Source organism: Leopardus geoffroyi, chromosome E2 (assembly GCF_018350155.1).
Source record: "Leopardus geoffroyi isolate Oge1 chromosome E2, O.geoffroyi_Oge1_pat1.0, whole genome shotgun sequence".
Lineage (NCBI taxonomy): Eukaryota > Metazoa > Chordata > Mammalia > Carnivora > Felidae > Leopardus > Leopardus geoffroyi.
In genome coordinates, this window is record NC_059335.1 from 40908822 (window position 1) to 40930812 (window position 21991).

At 41.6% G+C, this 21991-nt stretch overlaps 1 protein-coding gene across 5 annotated transcripts in view; it reads right to left on the minus strand.

Moving 5' to 3' along the window:
* Window positions 1–21991, minus strand: part of LOC123579255 (cadherin-11) — a 152423-nt gene that overhangs the window by 27067 nt on the left and 103365 nt on the right. For all 5 annotated transcript variants that reach the window (XM_045442970.1, XM_045442971.1, XM_045442974.1 and 2 more), the window contains 5 exons: window positions 21404–21804; window positions 16435–16729; window positions 13437–13556; window positions 10796–10963; window positions 5389–5576 (listed from right to left, as the gene is read on the minus strand). In XM_045442970.1, the coding sequence (XP_045298926.1) occupies window positions 5389–5576; window positions 10796–10963; window positions 13437–13556; window positions 16435–16729; window positions 21404–21631 (999 nt within the window). In that variant the 5' untranslated portion in view covers window positions 21632–21804. The remainder of the gene's footprint in view (window positions 1–5388; window positions 5577–10795; window positions 10964–13436; window positions 13557–16434; window positions 16730–21403; window positions 21805–21991) is intronic.

The following is a 21991-nucleotide window of genomic DNA, read 5'->3' on the forward strand; positions in this document are numbered from 1 at the left end:
TGGTTTATGAGTAATTTCGGTGGATGGATTTGTTGAATGACATTAACTTACTTATTAAGTTACTTATTGATACTATTATTCCTTTTCTAATTCTTCCATTACTAAAAACATCAGGGATACATCAGTATACCTCAGTATATGCTACTTTTTAACATATATGATATGCTTCCTAATCTCCTTTTGAGAGGCACTGATTCAACTGTTGAGCTAGAATGCAACAGCATTGTTTTGTTTTGCTTGCGTTCATTTCTAGGTTATCTTCCATTTGTGGCAAGTCATATAGGCCAATGAGAATAACACTTCCTTGTTAAAAAAATGCATATATGTTTAAAAGGAGCCCCCTCAAGGGCAAAAATTATCAACAGTATAGATTTTACACAGATTCAAAAAAAAAAAATTAAGAAGTAGTATTCGAATGACTGCAGTTCTGGAGAAATTGACGGTAAACACTCCCAGGGTCTGAATGAGATGAGACACAGTGAATCAGTCAGCAAAAGGTGAAAAGTAAAATAGTGGTCCAGCAACAAGTTCTGATGCCTCAGAAATAGAACTTTCTAATTAGCACTCCAGTTGATGCTGAACAACCAAATGTTTGGAAAAGGTTGGGTCTTTTAAGGTTAGCATCTGCCTGCCATGCTGTTGTCAACTGCCTGGCAAACACTTATTGTGAATGGGCACATAGTCACAGGGTTTAGTCCTGACCTAACTCTACAAATTTCAAAACTAAGGATGATTTCACTTTCGGGAAGGAGAAACACATTCAAAGTTTTCCCATCATCTGCCCACCCGGCTCAGGGAACACTCTTCTTCCTGAAGTAGAATCACATACAGCTGATGCACCATTCTGGGACTCAGCAGCTCCCCTGTAACCCTTCTTTGGGTTACTGAGCAGCAGAAAGGGATGTTCTTTATGGGCTCCAGATATGAGATTGCTGCAATTTCTCAAACATCTCTGCAATTTTTAGACAAAAACAACAACAACAACAACAAAACTAGAATATGATAGTTCTGAGGCCAGGTAAGGAGAAATTTTCTAATGTCGGGTAGCTTCTTGATGCTCTTAGAGCAGACCTTTTTTGAACATGATTTAGGCATATGGGTAGGGACCCAGAGCCCTGAGCCATTTTCCCAGTGGAAAGCACTGATGACGTTGAGGCTAATAGAGTCACACTGCAGTCTGACCGATCTTTTCAGATTCCAAGCAAAACTCCCCCAAATCCTTGCCAACATTTGTCTGGAATGCCCTTTCCTAGTTGGGTGAGATTTGACCGAGTCTTCTGGCAATCCTCATTGCTTTGGGAAATCTTCAACTTTTCTCAGCTGCCTTTCTGAAGTCCCTCATCTCTCGCCCCTGCTAAGTGGGGAGCACTCCAAAGGACTCTGCTGAGTCTTGTTGACTTTTGATTCCCCACTCCCAGGGACAAGTGATCATCTACACCAGTTTTTTGTCAGAATGGGGAGCAGGTCCAATGGATGAATAACCTTTAAGCATTTACCTACAATTTATACCTTGACTCTTTCCAAAAAAGATTTAAGGTAGTTTCCCCTGTGAACATTTATACCCATGCGATGAGTAGTTGAAATAAAGCTAAATGAGGCAACACACTACATAAACCATAAAAATCTTAATACCCCTCAGTTTACTAATCCAACCTCTGAGAATTCTCCCTGAGGGATTAATTCAACAGAAAACCCAAACAAACAACATTCAAAAATGCCTGGTGTTTGTCAGAAATAATAAAGGGTTATATCTAATCAGGGAAACATACACACAAAACACCAAATCCAACTGTGAGATTTTATTAAGGAAATAATGGTCCATCAATAGGATGGGATGTTATGTAGTCATTAAAAATGATTATGTATATTATATAACAGCATGTAAAATGTTTATGATGTGACATTAAATTAGCAAATCAGATCACTCTATGATTGCAACTGTGTCAAATGTTATATATCCATATGTATATACATGTGGACAAAAAATATAAAAAATAATCAGATATAAAAATAGTTTTATTAAAATAGGGGATATTTAAAATGCCTTCTAATGCTGCTCTCACACTGCTTTATGAGGAGTTTATTTGGTTAAGAGGGAATAGCTCAGAAACCGTGCCAGGTTCTGCAATGAATGGGTGCCCACTTGATCAACGGCATTGCGATGAACAGATTGGATTTTCCTCCCAGTCCACCAAGCCACTGACATGTTTCATTTTTATTTTGCACTGGTTCTTCTGTTAGCCACACAGAGACTGTCTGAATATCCTGAGGGCAGATTCTCTCTTATGCACCATTACACCTCTGCCGCTTACTGTGTCTGACACAGTCAATACTCAAGAAGTATTCATTGCTTCCCAAGCTATCCAATACGTAAATGATTCTACCTCCTAAATATCTCTTGAAACCTTCACCTTCACCTCTTCTGCCTTCTTCAGTTCTTTGTAACTTCCCCCTCGGATTCTAACCACACTGTTGCAGCTGGTCCCAGAGCATCCATCTCAAAACTCTCAAGACTGACTTATCCAAGTTTCTTAAATGTGCCCTGTTCCCATAATCCAAGCCCTCAGCCCTTCCTCTCCTTATCTATCAGGTAAATTCCTACTTCTCTAGAAGTAAACTTTTACTCCTGTAAGAAGTCATTCATGACCCATATTCATAGATTTTATCACACTTTATTACAGTTCGTTCTCAACTGGGGAGTGATTTTGCTCGACCTCATCCTGGGGATATGAGGCAATGTCTAGAGCTATTTTTAAATCATCACAACAGGTGGGGTAGGGTAGTGCGTGTGCTTACATCTAGCAGGGAGAGGCCAGGGGTGCTACTCGACACCCTACAGTGCACAGAACAGCCCCAGACAACAAAGAAGCATCTGTCCTGAAATGTTGATAGTGCCCAGGCTGAGAAAACAAAACCCGCTCTATTTTCATTGTCTTTTCAGTTAAATGTCCTGTTAAACAGTGACCTCCTTATAGCCAAGACTCTGTCTCTTCAACTTTAGATGTCCAGCCTCTCACAAGGGGCCTGCTGGCAAATGGTAAGAATGCAGTAACTCTTGGCAGAAAAATGAGTGAATGAATTAAGAAATGCATGAAAATGCTACACTTAAGAATATTTTAAGAGACAAATATGCCCATGATCTCTCCATACTCTCTTATATTATTAAAACATATACAATGACTTCCATAGGATCCATCATTTATTCTATTAAATTCACCACCTCCCAGATTCTCTTCTTTCCTGGTGGACATTTAGAACTCTGAACTACGAGTTCAAGCAAACATTCTTTTACAAATAAAATAACATCTTACCGTGTTCTAAGCCTAAATTTCAGGGATTTGTAGAAGATTGTTTCTTTGCCTGGAATAAACACATTGAATTGGGGGGAAATGTGCAAATTAATCATATGCAGAGAGCTCATTTGCGATGTGTGAGTTCCATGGGGTGATTTAAATGTTTCAGGATCTTACAGACACAGTATGTGTTTATACCCTGAATACATTGAAAACAGGTGACAACCTTAGCATAACCAACTACCCAATTACTTGAACAGCAGAGGGTGGGAGGCAGGGATTGCTGATGCCAAAGCTCATATGTCCGTGTCAAGCAGAAAAGATAGTAATATTAATTAACAAGGTAAGTTGACAGCTCTATGCTAACACACAAGTCACTCAGCTATTTCTTTAAATTTTTTAATGTTTATTTTTGAGAGAGAGAGAGAGAGAGAGAGACAGTGTGAGTGGGGAGGGGCAGAGAGAAAGGGAGGCACAGAATCCGAAGCAGGCTCCAGGCTCTGTGCTGTCAGCACAGAGCCCAATGTGGGGCTCAAAGTCGCAAACCACAAGATCATGACCTGAGCTGAAGTCGGACACTTAACCAACTCAGCCACCCAGGCATCCCACTCAGCTATTTTTCTAGAGGAAAACCAGAGGGAGTGCTTACCCCAGCCCTTCATGGCTAATGATTAGGCTGCGATGGCCACTGATTCATTGTACTAATGTTGGCTTTTCCTACTATCCAAAGTTCATCCCAACTTCCGTACTCTCTTGTGAAAGAGTCACCCCCTACCCTCTCTTTGTTTTGTGTCCCCTAATATATCTCCCAAATCCAACAATGTTTCCAAGTATTATGAAAAGTCTGCTTCCTACAGCACATATCTCCCTGCTTCCCTAACTAAAAGATTCCTCCCAGGAATTTCCCCCACCCCACCCCTGCCTGCTCTGCAGCTACTGGCCTCTTTATTGATTCTTCAAATTAATTTTTTATCAATGTTACAGTCCAATCTTTTCCATCACACCAAGGAGCTTAATATTCATGCTACAAAACGAAGTTGAAAATGAATGCTTGATTAAAACCAAGGTAATCCCATCATCCAATTCAGATTTAATGCTCCATACACTTTGATGATGGAGAGGTGTTGATTTCTCAAGTGGTAAATCGGGGGGCGGGGGGCATTTCAGAAAATACTGTAACTGTTTCTTTACTTGAAAGTGAATCCTTTCTGGATACCTTCAGAATATCTTTCTGGCCCAACTGTCCCCAAAACATCTTGAATAGGAAGCTGTTCCAGAATACCCAGGTTTGAATTTCACGTCTGTGAATTGCTACCTGTGTGATTATGACGGGGTCAAATTACTTAATCTGTCTGAGTCCCAATCTCTTCATAATTAAATTGAGGTACTATTGCCTATTGGGATAATACTATCTACTTTGTATGATTTTTCTGAAAAATAAATGTTTGTAAGAGGCTCAGGCTTCATCTAGCCTATATTTAGTATTGAGTACATTTTAGATTTTCAGAACAAAACAAGGACAAACAATAAACTCTTTGCTATGAGTTAATTCTGGGACACATTTTTAGAGACAGTTCACCTGACTATGGGGGGAAGGTCCATTGTGGTTGTTTCTTAGGCTCAATTTTGAGAGAAAATCAAGGAGAGGATTGGCTCAAGTTTCCCAGAAGGCCCAGCAATGTGGTGGCCCTTGGATACTTTAACATAGGAAACATTCTGAACCGCCTGTATTAACAGTTAGCTTGGAAGAGCCAAAGGAGGAACCCCTTCCATGCTCAGGGCTGTTTCTCTAAAACCTAGATTTATCCAGCTATCTACCTTCCATGTGGAAAGTGTGCCCAATCACACAAAAACTAACAGGCAGTCGGCCAACATCCCCCCCCCGCCCCCAGCCCCTTTGCTAGCTCTCTCTGCAGTAACTGAAAGGGATACAGTTCTGTTACCTCCCCAGAGCTGGGAGCTCAACTGCAAAGTCAGATCAGCCCCCCTTGCCCATATTCTCCTTTCTTAACCTTCTGCTCTCCATCCCCCTGCAGTGTTGCCGTGGCAGAGCTGGCCACACCGCTAACACCCCTGATTCCTCACCCGAACTCACCTTTTTCAGTTTGACCACACCCTCCTGTGTCTCATAGTCCGTGGTGATTTCAAACAATTCCATACCGTCTCCATCAACAATATTGTAGGTAACTAAACCATTTTCTCCAATGTCTGGGTCTTTTGCCTTTACTCTTCCTACTTCCTCCCCGGGGACAGCTGCTTCTGACACAGACATCTGGTATACGCCTAGAAGAAGAAGACATCTATTTTTATTTTCCCTTTTATTTGGCAGCTGTAAGACTTTAGATTTCATTGAATCCCAATAAATTTCTCAAAGGGTTTGAAATTGAACTTTCTATTGATTGAAAACATGAAAGAAGTGAATGGCTGAGAAAGAAGATCCCACATGGCCTGCTTGTCAAAGAAATGTGTTCTACAAAGGATGATAAAACAGTATCGGGGTCCAGGGTCATGTGGTGGGGTCACCTGCCACAAGTAAGAAAGGAAAACAATGCTCAGTTACATTTCCCATCAGGAAGTGATGGAGGACCATGTATATATCTTTATACATTCAAAGAGCAAAGTCTTCTTTTCGTGTCTTCAGGATGGTCCACGAATTAATTCCAAGGCACTGCCAGGTACCCAGAAAAACCTCCTTCTCTGTTTGAGAACCTCCCACGGCTCCATATTTTTTTTTTAAAAATCAAATGCAAATTTAATCCTTATCAAGGTCATGAGCCTACTAACTCTATATGTGACTCTCCTCTTACTTTGCCTCCTTCACCATTTGATCAAGCACTACCTTATCTGGAAAGGTTTCTCACAGTATGGTCTGTCCATATATATTTATTTTATATGTACTTGGAACCTAATATATGCCAGGTGCTGCTCTAGGCCCTGGAGACTCAGTAGTAAATGGACTCGTCAAGTTTCTTCCCTTAATGAGGCACACTGAAGAGGAACAAGAAAGCAAATGACATACTCTGATGTCATTGCTAGAAAGAAGGAAAATAAAGTAGGATAAGTGGTAGAGGGTAATGAGACAGTGAGTATGTGTGAATGTGTGTCTGGGAGTGGGTATGTGATTGTGTGGTACACATATGCATGCATGAGTGAGAGTGTCTATATGAATATGTCGTGTGTGTGTGTGTGTGAATGTATACACTTGTGTTACCTGTGCTGTGTGAGAACAAGAAAGAGGGAGAACTGAGAATGATTTGGAATTGGTTGGTCAGAGAAGACATCCCTCAGAAGAAGGCATCAGAAGGGACTGAACAATCAATCACATGAATCTCTGGGGATAAAAATTACAGACAAAGCAAAGACGAAATGGCAAACACCCTGGAGTAGGTACATGTTGAAGACATACAGAAGCCAGAAGACAAGTGTGGCTGGAGCCTTCTGGAAGAGGTGAGGGTACACAGGTAGGCTGGGGCCCATCTATGTAAAAAGGCCATTGTGGAAGGGTTCTATTTGAACTTGAAGGAAGCCACTGGAAGCTTTTCAGTAGGGAAGCCAGATTTGAAATGATCTTACCTGTATTTCCACATTTTAAAAATATTCTACGGGGAACAATATGGAGAAACAAGGGCTGGGAACTTTGTCTCTTCCACTTCAAAGCTGAGTGGTTTGGGGCAAGTTACTTAAACTCTGGTAAGTTCTAGCTTCCCCTTTCTATGGATTCCATCAGTTCCAGTATGCTGTCTATGTTAATCTGTATTATGTGGCTTTGAATGTTTTCAGGTTGGAACCATATTCAACTTTATCACACCAAAACCTGCACAGTCAAGGACAACTGGGTGGTGTAGTCTCTGTAGATAAGCTCTGTAAACAATTACCAATTTACAGGCAGGCTTAGAGAAACCTGCTCTGAGTTGGTTTTCTCCAAATCTCGTTGGAGTTCATGGCAGTGAAACTAGCATCTGCAGTATAGCAATATAACTTTACTATATGACTGCATGTGAGCAAAGGCATTAATGGCTGCATGCTAATAATCCTGTTCGGCCTTTTCCTTCTAGCATACCGAACAATTCTGCAGTGTGGATAATGGAGCATGTAGTTTCTTTGAATGCTATATGAGCCTTAAGCTTATTGGAGATGCTGAACTTTGTGCCTGATCAGGCAAAGCAGTCTTTCTTCACCTCTTTTTGGACTCCATGAGAACTGGTTACTGCCTTGTAATCCTATCTCGGTGTGTTCCTTGCATAGATTGCTGTCTTTGGATTCCTCTGAATGACTGGTGTGCCTTCCTGGGGCCATGTTTGTGTGCCTTCCTTGTTCCCTCATTTGCAAAAATTGCCATCCCTCTGACAATAAACTCCCAGGTTCCACCAGCTACTCTCCTAATCTAGTGAAGATGACATTTTCGTGGTGATACATCCCCCCACACACCCATGGATTAGTGGCACCAGCATCTTTATGATCACACATACCTTTGTCTGTATCTATGTATCTATATAAACAGATGTATGTTCAAGCTCTGGCTTTGCTACATTCTTTTTTATTTATTTATTTTTTAATTTTAATTCCAGTATAGTTAACATACAGTGTTAGTTTCACATGTACAATATAGTGATTCAACAATTCCATATATCACCCAGTGCTCATCACAAGTGCACTCCTTAATCTCCATCAACTTAATCTCCATCTCCCATCTTCCCCCCCCCCCGACCCTGCCCGATAACCATCAGTTTGTTCTCTATAGTTAAGAGTCTGTTTCTTGGTTTGTTTCTCCCTCTCTTTTTTTCCCCTTTGTCTTTCTCTGACTGACTTATCTGAACTCCAATATGCTATATCGTGTAGCATTATACTCTCTAGCTCCATCCATGTCATTGCAAATGGCAAGGTTTCATTCTTTTTTTTTTTTTAATTTTTAATGTTTATTTTTTTTTATTTTTTATTTTTTTTTAATTTTTTTTTTCAACGTTTATTTATTTTTGGGACAGAAAGAGACAGAGCATGAACGGGGGAGGGGCAGAGAGAGAGGGAGACACAGAATCGGAAACAGGCTCCAGGCTCTGAGCCATCAGCCCAGAGCCTGATGCGGGGCTCGAACTCACGAACCGCGAGATCGTGACCTGGCTGAAGTCGGACGCTTAACCGACTGCGCCACCCAGGCGCCCCAATGTTTATTTATTTTTTGAGAGAGAGAGACAGAACATGAGCAGGGTAGAGGCAAAGAGAGAGGAAGTCACAGAATCCAAAGCAGGCTCCAGGCTCTGAGCTGTCAGCACAGAGCCTGATATGGGGCCACGAGATCATGACCTGAGCTGACATCGAAGGCTTAACTGACTGAGCCACCCAGGTGTGCCCCTTTTTCATTCTTTTTTTATGGCTGAATAATATTGCCATATATATATATATATATATATATATATATATATATACACACATACATACCACATTTCCTTTATCCATTCATCAATCCATGGACACTTGGGCTGTTCCATAATTTGGCTCTTATAAATAATACTCCTATAAACATAGGGGTGTATTTATCCCTTTGAATTAGTGTTTTGTATTTTTGGGGTAACTACTCAGGAGTGTGATTACTGGATTGTAGGATAGTTCTATTTTTAACTTTTTGAGGAACCTCCATACTCTTTTCCAGTTAACTTCACCAGTTTGCATTCCTATCAACAGTGCATGAGGGTTCCTTTTCCTCCACATCCTCACCAACACTTTTTCTTTCTTGTATTTTTTACTTTTCCTATTATGGCCAGTATCAAGTGATAACTCATTATAGTTTTAATGCGCATTTCCTTAATGATAAATGATATTGAGCAATTTTCATCTGTAGGTCTTCTTTGGAGAAATGTCTTTTCCTATCTTCTGCCCACTTTTTTAAAGTTTATTTATTTGTTTTGAAAGAGAGAGAGAGAGAGAGAGTCAGGGAGGGGCAGAGAGAGAGGGAGAGAGAGAATCCCATGCAGTCTCTGTGGTATCAGCACAGAGCCCAACTCTGGGCTAGATCTCACAAACCATGAGATTATGACCTGAGCTGAAATCCAGTCAGAAGCTTAACTGAATGGACCACCCAGGCACCCCAGCTTCTGCCCATTTTTAACTGGATTATTATTTTGGGGGGAGGCTTTACTACATTCTATGTGCACTAAGTGCACCTTTTATGAAACCTAGTTTTATCTAAAATGTAGGCTCTTGTCAAGATATCCAGTAGTAATTACTATTCATTAAATGATGGAAGTTGTTGTAATTATGATGATTAATAACCTTTCAAAATCATCTTCTTTTATTTCCTTCAGTAACCTTACGAATTTTGTAGAAGGACCACAATCCCTCATATAATAATAATGGCTAACATTTGTGACAAATTATGCCAGGTATTATAAGATTTTATACTAGCTGATTTAGTTATAACAACATTCCAATAAGACCTGTGGAAGACTGTATTCTCCAAAAGTGGCTCAAGCCATATCTCCCATCCCACATGCATTTCCTTCAACATGACTTTGACAGTCTTTCCATTGAAAGATGGGGTCTACAAGAACTCTACTTAAATTTGGACAGTCTTATGGAAATGATGCCATGTGATTTTTTTTTTTTTTTTAATTTTTTTTTCAACATTTATTTATTTTTGGGACAGAGAGAGACAGAGCATGAATGGGGGAGGGGCAGAGAGAGAGGGAGACACAGAATCGGAAACAGGCTCCAGGCTCTGAGCCATCAGCCCAGAGCCTGACGCGGGGCTCAAACTCACGGACCGCGAGATCGTGACCTGGCTGAAGTCGGGCGCTTAACCGACTGCGCCACCCAGGCGCCCCAACCATGTGATTTTTGAAGTTAGGTCACAATAGACAATACAGTTTCTGCTTGGTATCCCTGGGACTCCCACTTTCAGAACCTATCCAAGCCATTCCTTGGCAAGACCCACATGGATAGAAACCAACAGCCAACACGAGCTCATCAGACATTTGAGTGAACATTCTTGGAAGTGGATCTTCTGACCTCAGTCAAGCCATCCTTACCTGAAGCTATGGAAACAAAGAAAAAGCAGTCTCCTCCAAGTTTTGCCCAAATGACTGATTCATGAAAAAAATAAATTATTATTATTGTTTTAAATCACAGAGGTTTGGGGCACTCTTTTAAAGCAACAGGTAACTTATTCAGTACTATTACATCCAGATTAGAAATTAGAACACTGACACAGAGAGAGGTTAATTAATTACTAGATCGCAGAGCCAGTATCTAGTGAAATACCTAGCAAAATAGATTTTCCGTTTCCAGAGTTGTGGAACTTTTTACATCTCCTTTCCCTCCTCCTACCTTTACTGCACCTTCAATTTTTATGTTGCTGTTGTATTCTTTATGTTTTCATTTTTTGCATGAATGATAAAGAGACTTCATTCTTCTAGATTTCTTCGTGAAAGCTGAGCAAAGCAGAAATGGGTCGGAGAAGGGCTAGCCATGGCACCATTAAAACGTGAAAGCCAAGCCCACCTACTTACTCTGTGGAAACTTTGGTGGGTTGTCATTGACATCAGTCAGTGTGATCGTCACTTTGGTTGTCCCTGAGAGTCCACCCATGTGTCCACCCATGTCCTTGGCCTGGATCACCACGTGGTACTCCTCCTTTGCTTCCCTGTCCATGTTGGGGAGGGCTGTTCTGATGATACCTGGATCCATGAGTGGGAAACACCACACGTATTCATTGGTAACAACATTAAAACATAAAACGTTCTAGGCACAGGGGAAGCAGAGAGGAATAAAAATCTCCTGCCCTCGCAGAAGAGTCACTTTGACATGATAATTAGAATGACAAGTAGTCATACCTGGAGCACCATATAGTGGTCTTCTCAGCAAATTGTCATAATTATTCGTATAGCATCATAATCATATATGCTTTATATGTTGCATTGTAAACGCAAGTAATAAGCTCATTATTCTCAGGCATAACATATCAAGATCCTAAAGGCTGAAATATTTGAGGGCCCATTGCATGGATACCCATGACTAAACCCCCACTTTTGAATTACCAGTGGAATCTTTTGAAAGTCTATCCCAGCATTCAACTCTTGGAAATGTTTTTATGATCTATATTAGGTTAAATGTAGGTGGCATATATTCCAAGCAAAACATTAAAATGTAATTATTAAATTTTAAAGGAGTAAGCCAAACAAGTTAAAAACACACACAATGCATACACAAACATTGTTGTACTATCACCCGTCACTGAGCACAGGGGTAAATTAATGATTGAATTCTACATGATCCCTGGAGATTAGCACATAATTTGTATGAAAACCATGCTCGCTTAAATCTCTTGGGAACATGTGCAAGCTTTTCCTTTCTGTAGATATAGTAACATTTATACTGGAAATATAAAGAAAGCACCCTTGTCCCTCTCTTAGTCTGTATTTCCCAACAGCACCCTTGAACTCACTGAGTCTTGTTTTCCTTATCTGTTAAATACTTTGGTATGTTCAAAGTGGTGGTTCCTAACCATGAGTCCTTGAGAAAAAATAAGGTTATAATTGGAGTTCCTCCATCAGTTTTTAACATCTCAAAAATCTAGATGAAATCCCACATTTATCCTTGGTTAATGTGGAAAGGCAAATGCCTTCTATGAAATCATAGCCACACAGCCCCATAGACTGTGTTCTGAAGCAAAGTGGCTACAAATAGATAATTATGTAGGTCAGTGGAAGTGATATCTAGTAAATGAGCAACTTATCTGATTGGCAGATCCTGTGTATACCTACTAATATATATTTGTATTTCATACAATTTAGCTATAATAACAAATGTGGATTATTTGCAAATGTCTTTCAAATATACAGGAAAAGGCAGCAGTTTGGGGGGTGATAATATAGAATGGAACTTTCACAGTATTTCAGTGTTTATTCTAATGGAAGGACCCTAGAATAAAGTTTGGTGTAAATGAAGTGAACCATTGTGGTTTTGGTGGCTACATGTTTTCACTTTTTGAGTTTGCTGTTTGTTTTCTGTAAGAACTGTGCAGTCTTCTTTTTGGGTGACACCAATTGGGAATCTGTAAGTGCAGTGGAGGGAATGTGCCACGTCCCAAACACACCTGAGCATTATTTTTTTTTAACATTTATTTATTTATTTATTTATTTATTTATTTATTTATTTTAATTTTTTTTTTTTTAACGTTTATTTATTTTTGAGACAGAGAGAGACAGAGCATGAACGGGGGAGGGGCAGAGAGACAGGGAGACACAGAATGGGAAACAGGCTCCAGGCTCCGAGCCATCAGCCCAGAGCCCGACGCGGGGCTCGAACTCACAGACCGCGAGATCGTGACCTGGCTGAAGTCGGACGCCTAACCGACTGCGCCACCCAGGCGCCCCTGCATTTATTTATTTTTTGAGAGACAGAGAGAGAGTGTGAGCAGGAGTGGGGCAGAGAGGGAGGGAAACACACAATCCAAAGCAGGCTCCATCCAGGCTCTGAGCTGTTGGCACAGAGCTTGACATGGGGCTCGAACTCAGGAGCTGTGAGATCATGACCTGAGCCAAAGTCAGATGCTTAACTGACTGAGCCACCCATATGCCCCTTAAAATCATATCTTAAAATTCAACTTAAATTACATGTTCAACTTAAATGCATGTTTCTCAAGAATTTATCTTGATGGCCTGCCTGGGTATCTCAGTTGGTTAACCGTCTGACTTCAGCTCAGGTCATGATCTTGCAGTTTGTGGGTTCAGGCCCCGCATAGGGCTCTGTGCTGACAGCTCAGAGCCTGGAGCCTGCTTTTGATTCTGTGTCTCCTTCTCTCTCTGCCCCCTGCCCCCCCCGCCCCCACTCACGCTCTTTCTTTCTCTCAAAAATAAACAAACACTAACAACAAAAAAATGTAAGATATGATTTTAAGATAAAAGTTGTATTTTAAGATTATATTTATTATTGTGACATGGTGACATAGAGGCAGAAACAATAATAAATAAGGTTCATTGGATGCTAACCATATCCAGGCACATGCAGGCACAGTGTCTAATCCTCTCAACAATCCTGTAAGGTGGCCTTTCCTGTATTTGGGAAAACTAAGACTCAAATAGGTTTACTGAGCAGGCCTGGACTTCTTATTCACAATGTGTCACAGATCCCAACAACACTGCACAGTACCTGTCTGTGCTTCTACTGAAAAGTAGGGTTGTCCTTCTAGGATGCTGTATACTAACTTCGCGCTGTTTCCATAGGTGGGATCATCTGCATCTGAAGCTGTCACCTGGATTACCGATGTCCCTTAAAAATGAAATAAATCCATTAGCAACACCCCTTCAGCTTTTTGAATTATATTCCAGTTTACAAAGTTCCATCTTAACTTTAAAAACGGAGAAAAGCCCCATAATTGTTTAACATGCTCTCAGTTTTCAGGGGTTCAGATGTAAAGTAATCTTCCTTCCTCTCTTCCTCTTCTTCCTTCCCTCTTTCCTTCCTTAAAAAAAATTCCCATAGCTTAAAAATAAACTTTCTATATTCATAGTACATCGTGCTCTGCTTAGTAGTTAAAATAACAATATGAACATTAATGCAAAAACATTCTAAGACCCATGCAACTGAAATGTTCAGTATATCAAATAATTAAATAACAATCTTCCCAAAGAGTAAAATAAAAGATAATTAGTGATGAATTGCTTTTTGTGTAAGGACAGAGTATGTAGCCTTCCATCTGTAGCAGCACAATAAATACATCATTTTATTGTTGCTTTGCATGTAATAAAATAGCTTCTAATACCGCATTTTAATGAATTTATGGCTATAAATATTGTACAGAATGTTGTTCCCTGATGACATGAGAATTGCATCTTCCCACCTCTAACGGGTCTGGTAGTTATTTAATAGAAACCACCCTTAAGACATCTGTGGGTCTGAAGGAAAGGAAACCAGGGAAATGAAGGAAGACGGGATTCCGTTTCTCCTAGAAAAGCCTCTGTTCTTTGATGGTCACCAGGATTTGAGGGCACAAAGCACTGAACTACAGAATGGGGGGAGATGCCCGGGAAGGGAAACGGCAATTAGAGCCTCCCTGCACCAGGTACTTTCGGGGCACGTTCCTTGTGTTCCACGAACATCCATCCCCTCTGCTCCTCGTTTTGACAGCAATTGTATTTTGAGAAACTGGGTGTGAGAGGTAGGAATTTTACAATCCTATTTTGCAAAGTAGATTATTGCCAGAGTCATTAGTCTAACCCCCATCGAGCAACCAACCAAACCCAGGGTCTTTCCTTGACATTTCCAGCAGAGGGGCAAGGTCCTGGGTGGGAGGTGAGGGAGCCCGTTGACACAGCTTCTGACGACCCTTTAATTTACAACAGTCAGTGATTTTTACATGGTATAAAAGGAAATCTTGCTTTTTTTCTCATTACGTTTCTGTAACTCATTATTTCGTGCTAACAACTTTTCTCAAGCTCTTCCCATAGGACCAGGCACTATTCTAGGCAGTGGACATTTATGAAGGAGAATAGGCCTAGCCTGCATCATTGTGACTGAGCTAGGGAAAGTATTACATTGTTATGCTTCATTTGTTTCTAGAACTGCACTCAGTCCATTATGACTCCTTTGTATTTTACTTAACCCTCGTCACAGTTTACATTATCCTCACTTTACAGATGACAAAATGAGAACTATGTGACAGTTCACCTGGCTCGTCAGGGCCACCACCATCTGGCTCGTCAGGGCCACCGCCATAACAGCAGCCCGGTACTGTGACACCAGGTTCGACTCTCGGAAGCCGTGATGGAAAGCCTGGGTGTTAGTCCCAAGCATCAAGGAGCTCCCAGAGGTGAGAACAATGTGAATTCTCTGGAGTGTTCTTTTTGATGGCAGGCTTTGCCTTCTGGCTCAGTTGCTCATGCTACAGTCCCCTATTTAATGCTTTAGTTTCTGTTGGATTTTTCTCATTAAAATCCCTAGGCGATTACCAAGAAACTAAGGGACCGGTCACGGCCAGGGGAGACAGGCAAGAAGTGACTCAGCCCCACCTTCATAAAGTGTGAGAAAAGCCCAACTTTATCTGGAGGAGGGAAAAAAAAAGGGGGGTGGTGCTTAAAAAAATCCACATCCCAGGTTCTACATGCAACGTGGAAAGAGCTTAGGGCCCTAGGGTACCTTCTGCATCTAACTGTTTTGAACAGGTTGTTTCCCATTCTTGATGCTTGGTTTTCTCATCTGTAAAATGGGCAGTTTGGCCCTGATGATTCTTAAGTTCATTTGCGCTCTAAAATCTCTGATTCATATAATCAGACTCATTCCCTGACCAGAACAGCCATGATCACTGTCTGAAAGACAAACCTTTCTTAATATGAGGCATATTTCTCAAAAGACCACAAATGAATGCATTCTATAAAGCCAGACAAAAGCTGCTGCCAGGAAAAGGTGGCTCGTTGAAGAAATCCTTGAGAGAAGTATCCTTTGACAATGCAGAGTGTCTTAAGGCATGATGAAAGGACATATCCGCTTCTAAATTATCCTAACAGATGGTGGCATAGTGTCCTGATTAAGTGTGTATTCTGGAGCCACTTAATAGCTCAGATGACTTTCGATAAATTAGTCATCCTGTTCCTGGCTTGGGCTTTCCATCTGCAAAGTATGTCAAATAGGACCTACCTCACTACAAAGATGGATTAGCCCAAAAAAATAAATGCAATAATGTCATGTAAGTCAATTAGTATGATGTCTACATGCAACAAATATTACGATTACTGTTCCTCATTAGACATCAGTGCACACTAGTGACTGAACTGCATTGCCTCTAATCCTGCAAGACTAGAAACTATGACTCCATTTTACAGAAAGGGACACTAAGGCGAAAATGGACAGAGCTGGATCCAAGTCGCATAGCTAATGAGCGCCAGAACCAGGATTGCCTGCAGCCCGTCAGGTTCTTGCCATTCTGCCACATTCTTGTGTTTTCGAAGACTAGATATTAAAATCTCAGGTCTATTTTAACTATTTGAAACTTCAACTACACAAATAACACTTTTTTTGGTCGTATGCCGTTGAAGATGCGGTATAAATTCTGCTTCTTGATTTGGGAGAATATGGGCAGCAGCCCCCCCACCCCACCCCCAACAGGGACACGAGGCCTGTAGATGGAGCAGGTCTCCCCTCATGTACGCACCCACGTTGGACCTCTCAGGCACGTTGGCATGATAGGTCTCATGCAGGAACTCGGGCGGGTTGTCATTAATGTCCTGGACCTTGACGATGAACTCCGACGGTGGCTCCAGCGGCCGGTTGGTGTCCCTGTCCACCGCCTGTGCCATGAGCGTGTACTGGGCTCTCTCTTCCCGGTCCAATGTCTTGGTGGCATGAATGTTCCCTGATTTGTCATCAATCACAAAAATGGTTCCGGCTCCTTCACCTGAGAGAATGTATTTAATGTTCCCATCACCAGAGTCAATATCGGAATGAAGCTAGGAAAAGAGAAACCAAGATTTGTAATTCCATGAGGGATGCCGTGGGGAAACAGAGTCTCATTCATACACTGTTTGCCACAGCACGCTGTCCACCCACACCCACACAGACGCCCCCCCCCCCCACACACACACATACACCATTGAAAGGGAGATGCTCTGCCCCCATTTTACAAATGAAGAAATGGAATCTTAGAGAAGACAATTGCCTTGGCCAAAGTCACACCGCTGGGAGAGGTGAAGCCAGCATTCAGACTTGAATCCTGAGTTTTTTAAATTCTAAGAGTCATACTTTCCCTCACAAATATACACACATACAAAATATACGCACATATTCACACGAGTATGCACACAAGCAAAATATATACACATATGCACATATATTAAGTTGTTTTGAAAGAAACATAGATGACATAAAAATATAAAAAACAAACATTTATGCCATAAGTAAGTCTTCTCAGTTCTGATTCCCACTCCTTCAGTTTCTCTGCTCAGACACAACAGTTGTTACCAGTTTCCTGTGAATCTAAGATACGGTTTATGCATATACTAGAATATCTGTACAGATACATAAATGCCCTCATTTGTTTTTATGCAATAAAGTGCCATAGTGCACAAATAGCACTCTGCACCTCTGTTTTCCTATAACAGTAAATTCAGGTGACCTTTTGGACTGCTACATCCACTGGATGCATGCTATCATCTCATTTTAGCTGTCTTCTTCCAAAGGACACTGAGGTTGTTTCTAGGCTTTCGTCACGATAAGCAATTCACCGATCAGACCTTTCCATAAGACACTCTGTGAGGCACATGAGGGCCTGGGGATGTGGCCTGTCAGGAAGAAGCTCTCATTCTGATCATAGGCATAAGGTGGGTAGGACAGGTTGATAAATATGAAGCTTCTTAGACTATTGAGAGAACCTTACATATGTTCAGGTTTTCCCCCTCCTTTGACAGAGCCCAGAGAAATGACGGTACTTGCCCAACTCCACACTTCACAGGGCCAGGGCATCGTCCAGTTCTCCTGACTACCCATCCTGTGCCTGGACTCTGCTCTGTGTTTCATAACATGGGACTCACCCAAAGACCACGTCTGATTTTCCTGTAGCAATGAATTCCTTACCTTCCCTTGATGTCATCTCAATGTCTGAAGCTTTCATCTTAATTTAAGTACCTCTGCCCTCATTATGCCCTTTGTGAGAAGAGAGAAGCATTGCTTTTGCCATTCTCGTAGGCTTCAAGGCTAGCCAAGTGGCTAAAAAGCCCTTGGTTCCGCCTACTATGTGAGAAAACCCAGTATACACCAAAAAGCTTTATTCAAATGGCATTGATAATAATATTGATTGATTAGCAATGACATTTTCATACTGATATTATTAGTAATGTCATTTAAATACTATTGTTAACACCAATTTGATTATTGTTAGGAAACCAAAGCCTGAGGAGCTTGTTCAGAATCACAAAGCAAGATAGAACACAGTGCTTTTTAGAGATGTTTGTATTGGTTTCAGTTTCCCAGAAAGTATCTAATTGATTTGCAGCACCTCAGTGAAACACCAAATATTTCGGCTCAGGGGGTACCTGTAGGTACAAATCAGGAAGACCATTTTGATTTTAGTACACAGTGTTTCTCAGGAAAATTTGAAAAAATATACCTGTCTTCAGAACTTGTTATTCATAACAAGCTACGTGTTGTCATGAAATGATGGTTAATACATTTCTCATGAATAAGGCAGTTTGTGAGTAAAATATGAAGCTATTTTGTGGCTTCTAAAGGATGAACAGAATTGCTCTGATCTTCATACAATTTCCACAGTGAGGGCGGGATCCCTGCCGCCATGCGGCTGGCTTTCTCCCCAACCCCCCAAACAGTTTGCATTTGTTCGTTTTCTCTGCCTGAGACCTGGCAAAAGTTAGGGGCTCAGTCTTGTGAATGAAAAGGAAATAAATGCTTATTTTAAAGGGAGTGGCTAGAAGGGAAGTTTCTCTGGGCTTTCATGAATTCCACGTGAGCTTGGCAAGTTTCTTATGAATTAAACAGATTCTAGTTCATGATCAACCAAATCACTGCAAAAGTGTAAACTTACAGCACTCCTTATCTTTCTCTACTTTGTTTTCGGATTTGAAAGTTAGATATAAATTCCTTCTTTTTCTCTCTCCCACAAAGATGACCTGTACAACTGACAACACTATTTATTAGGTTCTACACAAAAAGCAGTTTGGGAAACCATTCCTTCCTATCAGGGGACCCAGTTGCTGAGGCATACACAGCCAATTCCTAATGCCAAAGACTGCTGGCTTCCCCCTCTGCAGGGCACAGCACGACACAGACTGTGCTTCCTGCAAGAAATCTGAAAGTCCATCGCTTGCCAAATTCTACTTTCAGAGCATCATAAAGCACTCAACCTTGAATGCTGTCAAATCAAAGGTCATCTAGTCTATTCCCTCTATTCATGGGGAACTATATATATAGATATCAATATCTATATCTATATCATCTATATCTATATCTAATCTATATCATCTATATCTATATCTATCTATAGTTATATATATAGTTTTATATATATATATATATATATATATATATATCTCCACATTATCTCAAAAGGAAGATCCATAGGATCCAGCCCCCCCTTTTTTTTTTCTTCTTCCCCTCTCCAATCGGACATCTCACACTCAAGCTCAGGTACGAGGATTTCAAAGCCCATTCACTGCTTCCTCTTCTCCATGTTTTGTCCTAAGATCCCTTTTAGTGGGCTTGCCAACTGCTTGTTCCACAGAGATAAGGAAATGGCTCTCCAGGTCCTGTCTCTCCTACAATCTTCCACCCTAACGAACACACCATTCTCCACTGAGAAAGTCCTTAAGGCAAAGGTTCTATATTCTCAGAAAAATTTACGCACAGCTCTCCATGGTGTTCAAGCTGCACAGCCCCTGCCATGACTGAAGTCTTGTCTTCCTCTCTGGGCACAGAGCCCATCTCCTCACGTAGGGAATTCACATGCCAATCATTTCCCCGGGTTCCCATTTCCCAAGACTACTTCTATTTTGGGTATAATCTTTCCATTTTGGGGTATACATGAATGAAACTCCTTTGGTACATCTCTTTGAAAAGGCATTTCCCCAACCCTGAACATTACTCAGATGCTACTATGAACCTCTTCCAAATAAGTCAATTACATAAATATGGATTACTGCTCTCATGTTAAAGAACAACTGAAATAACTCGATGGAATATACAAGACTCAGAAATTAGCACCCTCCAGATCTACTCTTGTACTTTTCCCCCTTCACTGGATAACTCCTACTCATTCATCTCTCAGGTTACAAGTTATTATCATGTTCTTTATAAAACCTTCCTTCATCCCTCCCAAACATTACCAGGTAAAAGTATCATCACTTCTGTTGAATTTCTTAATTATTTTAGTTTTAGGTGGGGTTTTTTTTTTTGTTTGTTTGTTTGTTTTTGTTTTTCGTTAGATAAGTTTGCCTTTCTACTAGCCTCTGAACCCTTTGAGGTCAGGGACTATTTTATGCTAGTCTGCCATTTGCTTAGCTCTTTCCCTGAGCATAGTAGGTGTTCATTCTTGTGTAGATGACCACTCATCTCCTTGTAGTTAATGTCACTCTCTTCTCTGAAAGATGGTTGCATGCTTTATCATAAATGATAATGGACAATAATTTTTTTAATGTATTGTGGACTTTCTACTCTTGTACTTTTTTGGAGGGATTACACAGAGAATGCAGAGTCTGAGTACTGCTAGAACTCAATTCATCCAACTGGGTTTTGCCATCCCTAAGCTCAAGTGGATAAAATCTCATCCATTCTGAAGACACATCCATTTGTCTCATCAGATATTTACAAAGGCTTCCCCAAAACTAGGCTTAGTACCAGGACCTCGGGACACAGGACATTGGGCCAGTCCAGTGAGGGAGACTGAAGAATAAATAAACATGTGTAATGCAAAAAGGCAAGCTCTCATAAAGAGTGGAGAAGGGCACCAGAGTTGGAGATAGGGTGTAGGCAGGGACATGCCTTCCGTTGGAGAATGGGCCAATAAATGATGGCTAATTAGTAGACTATTGTGCAGCTATTAAAAATGGAGTTCCATGGTATAACATTCAGTGGAAAATGTAAGTGTTCTTAACATGGATGACTATGAATTGAAAAATTAAAAAGTCTGAAAGGCTGTTTATTTTTTTTTAATGTTTAGTTTTGAGAGAGAGAGGACAGAGCATGAGCAAGGGAGGGACAGAGAGAGAGGAAGACACAGAATCCAATGCAGGCTCCAGGCTCTGAGCTGTCAGCACAGAGCCTGACATGGGGCTTGAATCCAGGAACAGTGAGATCATGACCTGAGCTGAAGTCGGATGTCCAACCGACCGAGCCACCCAGGCTCCCCAAGAGGCAGGCTTCAGGCTCTGAGCTGTCAGCACATAGCCCGATGTGGGGCTCAAACTCGTGAACCATGAGATCATGACCTGAGCTGAAGTCAGATGCTTAACCGACTGAGCCACCCAGGTGCCCCTGAAAGGCTGTTTAAACATTGATTTTATGGTTTTTACTGCAGCGCCATTAGTGTTTTCCCACCTAGAAATGTTCTTTTTTGGCCATACCCTACTATTGGAACAGTGGCGAGAGAGACAAACGCTGCCTAGCAGCAGCCTTACCCTGCCCACGAGCACGGGGTCAGGCCCCGTGTACTCCTCGATCACGAAGAACTGGTTCCAGACCCAGCCTCTCTTGGAGCGCTGCAGCACCTGCCCCTCCTTGCCCTTCTCGTGGTGCCCGTGGAACGAGGGTCGCAAGTGGCTCCGTCGCTCGGTGGTGAAGGCCTGGCTGTGGCACAGCACGCCCAGGCACACCAGGGCGGCTTGTAAACAGTAGTGCTCCTTCATTTTTGGTTATGTGGTAGGCACAGGAGAATGCGGCTGTCACCCCTTTCACCAACCCTGTGGCGGCCTGGCTGATGGTGGCCTCCCAGACGTGTCAGGCAGACCTCTCTCGGAATGGAATGTCTCTGCTGGCTGAGCACATCACGGTCAGGGCTGCCCACTTCCCCAGTCGGCTTCTGCGGGCAGAGAGAAAGGTCAGATTAGCTGCAGGCTCCATCCCCAATTCATTTCAATCCCATCCCATAAACGCTGGACCACAGGAGCGCTTCCTTCTGGGTAGTGAGGGGGCAGGCTGAGTAAGAAACAGTCCCTGCTCTCTCTTGCAGCTTGTCACATGGTGGGTGGGATAAACACACAAGGAAA